We start from the raw sequence: 11,662 nt of genomic DNA on the forward strand, positions 1-11,662 counted from the left end.
CAACCGGAGCTTTGCTTTCTCCGACAGGCTGAGCCTGATCCGGATCTGCGCCGCTTTCCGGTGCCTCTACCTGCTCAGGACCAACTCCGACTTCTTGAGGGGCGGTTCCGGCGGTATGGGCCAAGAAGTGTACGAAGTGGCACCTCTGCTTTTCTAACACCTGGGAGACCCAGGCGGATCTGCATTGGTCTTCCACCTTTGTTTCCTGCTCAGGGGCGGATTGGGTGGGCTTTGAAATTTCCAGATCCAAGGCGGAATCTTCCTTGGGAAGCTCCTGCATCTCAGATCGGATCTTCGCGACTGCGTCCAGCGCGGCGGCGGTCGCGTCTGCGCTACTTACCAGTGGGTTTCCGTCGGAATCGACGGTTTCCCCGATGAAGATGTGAATGCCGCCAACTGGGACGATGGAGAGCTTGACGGGGTTTGTCCTAGCCGGAATCCAGCACTCATCCGGAGGGACGATCGGCAGATTTCCGGCGTAAAGGACGCGCCCCACGGCGATGGTGTCGTCGTAGCTTCCCATGGCGGAACCCTCCCGGTTCCGGCCTCCAGACGCCACAGGCCCCACGGTGGGCGCCAACTGTCGTTGCCTAATCGACGGTACCTCGGAGGAGGGATCCTCACGAGGGGGAGAAGAAGTAGGGGCCATAGGGCAGAGTGCACTCGGGACGGTGGTACGCGAGTTACCCAGCTTCGGAACACCTGCACGATGACAGGGCCTACTGCTGCTTGTCTGGAATTATCTGGGCGCTTTCGCGTTGTTACAATGAGTTGTGGTTGTGCCTCTAGGGCTCCCAGGATCCGGCTTATATAGGCGCCCGGATCTAGGGTTTACACGGAGAGTCCTAGCCGGAATACAAGTTGACTAACTACGGTACAAAGTCTTGCCGTGTACGTCAAGGATCCGCCTTCCTCCAAGTACGTGCTGGATCCGGATACTTCATGGGCTTCAACGGATCCGGCCTCCTTCGTAGGTCGGTTGGGATCCGGCTCCTCGTTCCTGGGCTGGACTTCATCCTTCATGATCTACAGCAACTAGGCCGCCCGATGGGCCACATGCCTCACCACCAACTATGGGCCACCCGGGCTTGCCGGATCTAGGCCACGCCGTTGATATACCCATAAAGTATACCCACAACAGCAATGCTTGAACCATATGTTGACTTCAAGGTTGCAATAAGAAGAAATTGACAAAGATCAAGTGACAAATGTGTCTTGAAGAAGAACATTGGGTGAGCTCTCATGTGTATCTTCAAGACATCAACAAGATGAAGAAGAAATTGTGTGCAACCGTCGATGGTCCCTGCACTCACCCCCGCCTCCGATGCCCCCTCTCCACTCCGGCCCACCTCTTGTTCTGGACGATCATGGGCTTAGGAGAGCTGGCGACCTAGGAGTCTTGATGATCAGGGGAAGCTAAAGCAGCTAGAGGTGGGCGGAGGAGAAGAGCTAGAGGCCAGAGGTGTAACTGATGAAGATCCCATGAGCACCTGATGGTAGGTGGGTAGAGGAGAAGCGGCTCCCAGGTTCTCATGGGTGAGGGATCATGGCCGAGAAGCGAGCGGTCGAGGAGATCATGGCCGAGAAGCAGGTGGGCGAGGTGATCGTGCCCAAGAAGCTGGTGGCGAGGATCACCTGGACGAAGGCGAGGCGAGGAGGGATCGCGAGGAAGAGGATGCGCGGGGAGGGATCGTGAGGCGAAGTAGATCGCTATCTTATTTCAAATCAGGGGTAGAAAGGACATTTTTTTTGTTTTTTTACGTGGTCGGAAATCTCGCCCAACTTCTTCGGAAATTCAATTCGGATCCCAGGTGATATGCTCCCTCTACCAAAAAGTTATATTTCGAAATATCGAAATTTTTTACTAAAAATTCTACATGTACACGTTCACAATATATGTGGGTGAGAAACCAATATTTGATGTGATCAATATAAAAAGAGAAAATTTATATTCTGAAAATCCTTATTTTTTATTGAATTTCATCTCTTTTACACACGCCACGTGACAAATCAATTTTTTATTAAACAATTTTGTGAGCGCTTAGCACTTAAAGAAGTAGTAGATAAGAATAGCCCAGGGTATCGCCATTTCCACGACCGCATAGCAGCTTAGTCAGCCAAACACCAAGCCATCTTTCGGATCCCCCAATTCCCAATCCCACCCGTGGTGGCTGAGGAGAGACAACCATGGCCGCCACCTCTAAGCTCCTTCCCCACGAACGTCCGCTCCTCCCTCCCACCACCATCTGCTCCTCCCTCCCAGTCTCCTAGGCGTCCAGCGTCCTAGCCACGGACATGAACTGCTCCTCCTCTCAGCCAGCATCAATGCGGATCCCCGCCGCCGAGGGTTTACTTCTGAAGCGTTCCACACCATCGTCGCTACCACGCTCGCCGCCGGTCCCCAACGGATCCGGCTCGTGTAGGCACGGCACGCCGGCGGACCGCCGCGCGTCGTGCCATGTGTCGCCTCATCGTGCTTCAATGGCTCGGCTCGGTGTGGCCCGTCACTCTAGGGCCCGTGCCAGCCCGGCACGGCCTAGTTCCTACCGCCAGACGCGTGGCCGGAGGACCCGGCCCAGCCCAAGTTACAGGTTAGAGCCCGCCCCCCGTCCCCCTTTTTTTTCCGTCGTCTTGAGTCCCTGTGGTTTTAAGCCTCATTCCGTTTGCCGCTTTCTCTGCTTTCGTTTCCCCAAACTTCTCTGCTTCAACAGGAAACACCAAGTAAGCAAGAAGAGGCGAGAGAAAGCAAGAACAGAGGAGCAATGGTGATCCTTGTCCCTTTAGATGATTCTGGGTGCTTACCTGAGTCAGAGATCATCAGACGGGATGAACCGAGCAAGAAGGTTGTCGAGGCACGCGACCATGACTCGCGAGGTGCGCCAGCCAACCAAGAAACCAAGAATCGAAGAGCCATGGAAACCCTTGTCCATGTAGAAGACTCTGGCTCCTCCTCTGAGCCAGACATTGTGAGGCGAGATGACCGGAGCAAGGAGCCCCACGAGGCACTGGATCAAGAATCACGAGCTGGTCACGGTGATTGCAACAGCACAAGGAAGAGGAAGGCCATTAGCACTTCCATCCCCGTCCCTCTACAGCAATCTGGCGGCTTTCCCGAGCCTGAGGTTGGACGCGATTGCCGGAACAAGGAGTCCCACCAGGCACTGGATCAAGAATCGCGAGCCGTTCATGGTGATTGCAAGAGGAAAGCCATTAGCGCTTCAGATTATGCCAAGAAAGCTAGAAAGCATTCCGCCATTAGCACGCTGAAGAAGATACAGCTACGAGAAATTGGATTCTCAGCATCTTTCAGCAGAGAGAAGTTCAAGGGAATGAAGAAAGAGGTGAGTTCCGATCTCTCTTTTTTCTTGGTCCGATGCGAACATCGACATGGCTTGTGCTTAGATTAATGGGACGGTGGCCTGTGGGAGTTAACCTGCTGTTTTTGTCAAATCCCATTTCTTTTTTTTTCTGCTATGGAACTTCCAGGTACAAGTATTTTGATTCACCAGCGAATCTCCAGATTTTGGTTCTTCTTTAGTCAGCACTTCCTATTGGCCGTCAATTTACTGTAAAATAAGGTCTGCCTTATACATGAACTGCTTAGTAGAGCCCGTAGTTAGTGAATCTCCATGGAGGCAATTTATACATGAACTGCTTAGTTGAGCCCGTAGTTAGTGAATCTCCATGAAGGCAATTTATACATGAACTGCTTAGTACAGCCCGTAGTTAGTGAATCTCCATGAAGGCAATTTATACATGAACTGCTTAGTAGAGCCCGTAGTCTGCCTTATACACTTCACCAGCGAATCTCCATGAAGGAAATTTATACATGAACTGCTTAGTAGAGCCCGTAGTTAGTGAATCTTTAGTCATGATCGGAAGTTTGTCTTTGCTAGTACATGAACTTGATTTCGGAATTCCATCTCGGCTACTGCAGATCTCAGTGGACTTGTACATGCGCAAAAACAGAGAAGCTCTTGAAGAATTTGAACCGTTCATGAGAAATAGGTCTGCGATTGTCAAAATGATTCCAATACAGGATATTCTTGTTCTTCTATCCTCAACAGGTGTATGTTGCACTGTCAGCCGAGGTGGTACTCCAAATTTTATGCCTTTCAGCCGGACAATTTCGGTTTCTTCTTAGACTAATCCCTTTTTCGCTATTTCTTATATGCAGTGACAAATCGCATCATTGCATTTGTTACTAAAACTGGGGAATTGACCGAGGACATATTTTACAACAAAAAGAACAATTCTCTCATCGTTTCCTCATCAACTAGAAGTGATAGTTACACAGCTAAAGAATACATGTCCATCCCCATTGGGTAACTATAATTGTTTCTATGCCGTACTTTACTTCTTATATTACTTTGTATCTTCTAATCTCACATTAGAAATCCTTCTGGGTGTTACTGTTACTGCAGATCGCTTAGAACACGTGATCACACTGGATCTCGTGTTTTTTCTTCACAGCAGATTAAGTGGCTCCTTGGCTTTGATGCGACAAATGGAATAGCTTTGATGAGAGATAGCAAGTATGTAATCCTGGTATTCCTAACATTACATACCATTGATGACTTTATTTTTATGAATATACTGTATTTTCAGCAACCACACAGTATTTGATTTGGAAACCTACTCCCTGATGTATAAGATACCTGAGACAGACATCGTTGATATATTATGCGGGTATGAACCTTTCTGCATCTTACAATTGTTCTGCATCTTATCTCCATCTTACAATTCTGCATCTTACAATCATTCTGCATCCTACCTCGGCCTTGCAGTTCTGATATGCATTCTTCTGTCTGGAGTAGGTCACAGGCCTTGCTTGTTATGAAAGAAAAGAGAAAACATCTTCTCTCTTTAGGGATCAAGCAGATAGATTCAGGTCATGATATCAGTTTTATTTATCATCCAATGGAAGGAAAGCTCGAGCTCTTGGAGATATTTCATGAGAAGATTCTCATTAAAGAGAGATCCAAAGGGCTTCTGATAATAGATGTAAGTACAATTTCGAGATACAAGTAGTGCTATTCTTCAGTACTAAATATCTTAGAACTTAGATCATTTATGGTGTTTACTGCAGGCGAAAAAACAAGATAAAAAGGAAGTCCCCATTGGGCTTTTCGAGTATCACCCGTTGTATGGCAGGAACTGCTTCCTGACATTTCAGAAGGACTCGAGCCAACTCAGAACCTTGAATGGCAGCGTTGTCAAAGAGCTAGATAGCACACTATGGAAATCGCGGACCAATGAGCATATGATTTGCAGCTCTTCAGATGATGACACAGTCATCTATCTTGCAGAATCAAAAGGTAAAATAAGTTATCCTCAGGAGTCAGGACCACTAACTTGTATTTCTATATAAATGAACTTAAATGTTGGTTTTGCAGCTTCAGAATTTGGATCAGTAAACATCTGCAGCCTCGGCAGAGAGGTGTTTGTCGCCACGTTTGATCCAGAAGTGGAAGCAAGTTGTTTATCCTATAACGAAGACTTGAATGAGATCTACGTTGGCACAAGAGGAGGCAGAGTATACGTTTACTCAGTGTGAGCTAGCCTCCAGATTGCTGAGCTTTTATAGGAGTTTTGTGTGGTTGGAACCTTGTATGGTGACTGTTACCATCAGCCTCATTCTGGCTCGATTCATTTTACTCTCTGGTTGCAAACTTTGTACAGTAACTGTTTCCATCCTATACAAACTTGTGTACTTAAGATCGATTATGCTGCATCTCTAATGGATAGACCTTGAGAATGAAAGGTGCTGCCATTATCTGGTACTTTGATCAAGACACTGTTTTAAAACTCTGTGTGTACATAGACACACAGGCAAGTGCTCACGTTTTAGAGTTGGGCTTTCAAAGTAAAACAGAACTGATGCATTGGCTTGATGATTGGATGGTGTGGATATGGACAAGCATCGTTCTTGTACCCTAGAACATCGGTATACAAATAGCACATCTGACACCGTGGAACATTGCTTTATGGTTCTATTCTTTGCAGCGGAAGCAGTATAGGAAATCATTACATGCTGTAAATAAAGAAACAAACACGTATGTGTTGTTTGGGGGGAGCGTCCAGTCAGTACTGGTCGACGATGGAAGAAGACGGCACAGCAGCTGTCTGTCAAGGTCTCTTGCCTGTCCGGCTCGTCGACTCGTTTTGGCGTCGTTGCTAGCTTTGGCGATGTGGGCACGGGCGGGGAGCGCGCCGTCAGGCAGGCAGGCAGGATACAACATATTTATCTGACGAAATGCACTCTGAACGAAACGCACTGGCCTTTCTTCGATAGTGTGCCTAGGCTTACCATATTTCTACAGAAGACGGAAATATACAAGATTGTGCCAGTGTCCCGAACGACGACAGCAGGGTTCACTCACTCACCACACACTAGCCTACTCTCCTACTACCACTGTATCACATCGAAAACACAGTTGACACTACTCCTGGCAATGGCCCAACGGTTGAACTCATCACATATGAAGCTTGTAAGTTGATCCACCTTGTTATATTGTGATCTAAATTTATGTCTCTTGTAAGCTATCGGCTAGGGTTAACTGCTTCATAAGCTAACCCACGGTGTTTGTAAATACTTTTCGATATAGTGATTTTTTGTTGGCTGGCACCCACGGCATTTGTAAACACTTCCCTGCGTGTGTTCTTGTTTGTTTTTCGTTATTTGCTTGTCATGTTTGTAACAAGTGATATCAGAGGCCCGTGTTTTAATCTAGGGTTTGCGACATGTCTTTCTTAAAGCTTGATCTACCATAGCTGGATTATATCATAAGATTTTCCCTGTGGCAAGTGAAGATGAGAGAGCGATGCTCGCTCAAACTTCTAATGTGGATGAAGCATTCGAAGGGTTTGGCAAGTCCGATGCAAAGACATGGACGGATAAAGAAAAGCGGAAGGTCTGTAAGGCTTTTTCTTCGATTCAACTTCATCTATCCAATCATATTTTGCAGGAAAGTGTTGTTCGAGAAAACTGTAGAGGCGATGTGGTTGAATTAGGAATCGTTCTGCATGTACAAAGATCTAACCAGTAAGATACACGTGAAGATGAAGTTGTTCCCGTCTACAAGAAGGTGTTGGTGATGAATCACTTATCGATCTTTAGAGAGATCCTTTCTAGCTTGCTGTCTATGAAGGTAAAGTGTGAAGACGAGGATCTCACTCTTCTTTGTTAATCTCATTACCTAGTTCCTTTACGAATTTCCAAGACACCATATTACTAATTCGTGGTTAACTAACTCTTGTTGAAGTTTATCAGGCCCTCCAGCAAAAGGGAAAAGATCAAAACTATGGTTCATGCGGCAGAAAAACTGCAGGTCCAAGGCCGGCCCAAGCAAAGAAAACAACAACTACTACAACCAATAATACTTGTGTGTTTTGTAAATATAAAGGAGTCCCTAGTAAGCCTCATGTTAAACTAGTTTGTTGAAACTAGTTGTTTCGAAGCATCTCGTGATGATCGGGTGTGATAGATTCAATGTGTGCATACAATGGGTGCAAGCCAGATTTGCACATGTGAAAATTAAGGTTTAACTTGATGAGCTTAGCATGTACATACATGACCTCGGAACACATAATACTGAAAGGTAGAGCATGAGTCATATGATTGATATGATGAACATGTTGATTGTTCGCCATCGAAGCTACATCATCTCTCGTGATGATCGGACTTTGTGTAGTGAATTTGGTTCATGTGTAATCACTAAGGCAACATGAGTGATGTTGTTTTGAGTGGGAGTTCACCTAGTTTGTTTTAAAGAATTAAAATTTGAACTCAAATTATCATGAATTTAGTCTAAATTCTTTGTAAATATCTTGTAGATTATGGTGGCCCGTACCATCAATTTTAATTCATTTCTAGAGAAAGAAAAGCTGAAAAACAATGGAAGCAACTTTACGAACTGGTTCCATAACACGAGGATTGTCTTCACTGTTGGACAACTGCTCTATGTGCTCAATGCACCACTAAGTGATACACATGCAAAGACTGCTCCCGATGAGGTTAAAAATGTTTACCTCACTCGAAAGAATCAATACTGCACAGTTCAGTATGCCATACTCTATGGATTAGATTCAGAGCTTCAAAGGCGCTTCGAGAACCACTACCCTCATGATATAATCAGTGAGCTCAAAATGATATTTGAAAATCATGCGGCCGTGGAAAGCTATGAAGCCTCTAAACAGTTATGTAACTATAAAATGGAAGAGGGATGCTCCGTTAGCGAGCATGTGCTCAAAATGTCTGGGCAAGCAAAGAAGCTCCAAGATTTGGGAATAAAGATTCCTAATTCTTTTGGGATTCATCGTCTACTCCAATCACTACCACCTAGTTACAAGAACTTAGTGATGAACTACAATATGCAGTGCAAGAACAAGACGTTTCCTGAACTCTTCTCAATGCTAAAAACTACTGAAGTGGAGATTAAGAAAGAGCACCAAGTGTTGATGGTCAACAAGACCACTAATTTCAAGAATCAGGCCAAACCTAAGGAAAAGGGTATTCAAGAAGGGCGGCAACAAAGCTGCTGCGCCTGCTAAGAAACCCAAGGCTAGTCCTAAGCCTGATACTGAGTGCTTTTACTGCAAGGGTGAAGGACACTAGAAGCGGAACTGCTCCAAGTACTTGGCAGATCTGAAGAACAACACCATCAAGAAAAAAGGTATATCTGATATACATGTTATTGATGTGTATCTTACTAGTAATCATAGTAGTGCCTGGGTATTTGATACGGGTTCGGTTGCTCATATTTGTAACTCGAAACAGGAACTGCGGAATAAACGTAGACTAGCGAAGGACGGGGTGACAATGCGCCTTGGAAATGGCTCCAAGGTTGATGTGATCGCACTTGGCATCCCCCTTCATCTACCGTCGGGATTAGTTTTAAATCTAAATAATTGTTATTTGGTGCATGCGTTGAGCATGAACATTATATCTGGATCTTGTTTATTGCAAGACGGTTATTCATTCAAGTCTGAGAATAATGGTTGTTCAATTTTTATGAAAAAATATCTTTTATGGTCATGCAACTGAGAAGAATGGTTTATTCTTGTTAAATCTCGATAGTAGTGATACACATGTTCTTAACATTAATGCTAAATGATTAAAAAAAATGATACTTCTACATACATGTGGCACTGTCGTCTTGGTCATATTGGAGTGAAATGCATGAAGAAATTCCATTCCGATGGACTTCTAGAATCACTTGAAAAATGTGAATCATGTCTAATGGGAAAAATGACTAAGACTTTATTCTCTGGTATAATGGAGCGAGCTACATACTTATTGGAAATAATACATGCCGACGTGTGTGGTTCAATGAGTGTAGCATCGCGCGGTGGTTATCGTTATGTTCTTACTTTCACTGATGATTTTAGTAGATATGGGTATATCTACTTTATGAAACATAAATCCAAAAGTTTCAAGAAGTTTAACGAATTTCAAATTGAAGTAGAGAATCAACGTAACAAGAAGATTAAGTCTCTGCGCTCTGATCACGGAGGTGAATATCTAAGTTACGAGTTTGGCATGCATTTGAAGAAATGTGGAATACTTTCACAGTTAACACCGCCAGGAACACCACAACATAATGGTGCGTCCGAACGTTGTAATCGAACTCTCTTAGATATGGTTCGGTCTATGATGTCTCTTACAGATTTACTGTTATCGTTTTGGAGTTATGCATTAGAGACAACCACATTTACTTTAAATAGGGCACCATCTAAATCCGTTGAAACGACACCATATGAATTATGGTTTAATAAGAAACCTAAGTTATCGTTCCTTAAAGTTTGGGGCTGCGAAGCTTATATAAAAAAGTTACAACCTGACAAGCCTGAACCCAAAATGGAAAAATGCGTCTTCATAGGATACCCTAAAGAAACAATTAGGTATACTTTCTATCATAGATCCGAAGGTAAAAATTTTGTTGGCAAAAACGGATCCTTTTTAAAAAAAGAGTTCTCTTGAAAGATGAGACTGGAAGAAAAATAGAACCCGATGAGGTTATTAAACCTTCTCTTGGACTTGAGAGTAGCGCAGCATCGGAAGATGTTCTTGTGCCGCCTGCAGTAATAAGATAGGAAGCTAATGATACTGATCATGAAACTTCGAACGAAGTTACTACTGAACCTCGCAGGTCAACGAGGGTTCGTGCCACTCCTGATTCGTATGACCCACGTTGCATGTCATGTTGGTAGACAACAATGATGACCCTGAGATGTATGAAGAAGCAATGATGAGCTCAGATTCCAACAAATGGCAAGAAGTCATGAAATCCAAAATGGGATCCATGTATGAAAACCAAGTATGGACTTTGGTGGACTTACCTGATGGCCGCAAGGCTGTTGAAAACAAATGGATTTTCAAAAAGAAAACAGATGCTGATGATAATGTTACTGTCTATAAAGTTTGACTTATCGCGAAAGGATTCCGACAAATTCAAGGAGTTGACTACGATGAGACTTTCTCACCGGTAGCGAAGCTTAAGTCTAGATTTTGTTAGAAATCGCTGCATTTATCGATTATGAAATCTAACTAGCAGATTGATGTCAATAGACATTAAGAAAGAGTTGTACATGGTACAACCCAAGGGATTTGGCGATCCTAAAAATGCTGAAATTGTATGCAAAGTTCAGCGCTCCATTTATGGACTAAAGCAAGCATCTCGGAGTTGGAATCGATGCTTTGATAAAGCGATCAAAGACTTTGGATTTATACAAATTTTTGGAAAAACTTGTATTTACAAGAAAGTGAGTGGAACCTCTGTAGCATTCCTAATACTATATGTGGATGACATATTATTGATTGGGAATGATATACAACTTCTTAGGAGTGTCAAAGGCTATTTGAATAAAAGTTTTTAAACGAAAGACCTTGGCAAACCAGCATACATTTTAGGTATCAAGATTTATAGAGATAGATCAAGATGTTTAATAGGAATTTCATAGAGTACATACCTGGACAAGATTCTAAATAAGTTTAGAATGGATGAAAGAAAGAAAGAGTTATTTCCCATGTTGCCAGGTAAGTCCTTGAGTAAAAATCAAAGTCCGGCTATGGTAGAGAAAAGATGAATAAGTGATCGGCCATAGGCTCTATCATATATGCCATGATATGTACGAGAGCGGATATCGCACATGTTGTTAGTTTGACTAGCAGATATCAAAGTGATCCAGGAATGAAACACTAGACAGCGGTCAAGAATATCCTGAAGTACTTGAAAAGAACTAATGATATGTTTCTTTGTTATGGAGGTGACCAAGAGCTCGTTGTAACCAGTTAAACCGATGCTAGTTGGAACACTGATCCAGATGACTCTAAATCACAATCTGGATACACTTTTATTTTGAATGGTGCAGCAGTAAGCTGAAGGAGTGCAAAGCAAAGTGTTGTGGCGAAATCTTCAACTGCATCAGAATGCATAGCTGCTTCGGAGGCTTCATCAAAGGCGATATGGATGAAGTGTTTCATTACTAAGCTTGGTGGTGGTTCCTAGAGCATTGGACCCGATGACCATCTATTGTGATAACATGAGTGCAATAGACAATGCACAGGAGCCAAGGTCACACAAGAAGCTGAAGCATATCAAGCTACGTTTTCATTCTATTCGCGAGTATGTCGAAGACGATGACATAAAGATTTGCAAAG

The 11,662-nt window shown here is 43.9% G+C and overlaps 2 protein-coding genes across 2 annotated transcripts; both read left to right on the forward strand.

Annotated features, from left to right (window-relative positions):
• Positions 1–2,072: 2,072 nt before the first annotated feature.
• Positions 2,073–5,724, forward strand: LOC127308230 (uncharacterized). Its single transcript, XM_051339002.2, has 9 exons — positions 2,073–2,591; positions 2,712–3,341; positions 3,938–4,091; positions 4,178–4,325; positions 4,425–4,535; positions 4,609–4,689; positions 4,818–5,004; positions 5,090–5,318; positions 5,397–5,724. Exons 2-9 carry the CDS (start codon positions 2,763–2,765, stop codon positions 5,555–5,557), a joined length of 1,650 nt encoding a protein of 549 aa, XP_051194962.1. The 5' UTR covers positions 2,073–2,591; positions 2,712–2,762; the 3' UTR covers positions 5,558–5,724.
• A 1,100-nt stretch (positions 5,725–6,824) lies between these two features.
• LOC139832369 (uncharacterized) lies at positions 6,825–8,553 on the forward strand. Its single transcript, XM_071822108.1, has 2 exons — positions 6,825–6,914; positions 7,837–8,553. Exons 1-2 carry the CDS (start codon positions 6,825–6,827, stop codon positions 8,551–8,553), a joined length of 807 nt encoding a protein of 268 aa, XP_071678209.1.
• Positions 8,554–11,662: the final 3,109 nt, after the last annotated feature.

This window comes from Lolium perenne, chromosome 6 (genome assembly GCF_019359855.2).
Source record: "Lolium perenne isolate Kyuss_39 chromosome 6, Kyuss_2.0, whole genome shotgun sequence".
Classification (NCBI taxonomy): Eukaryota; Viridiplantae; Streptophyta; class Magnoliopsida; order Poales; family Poaceae; genus Lolium; species Lolium perenne.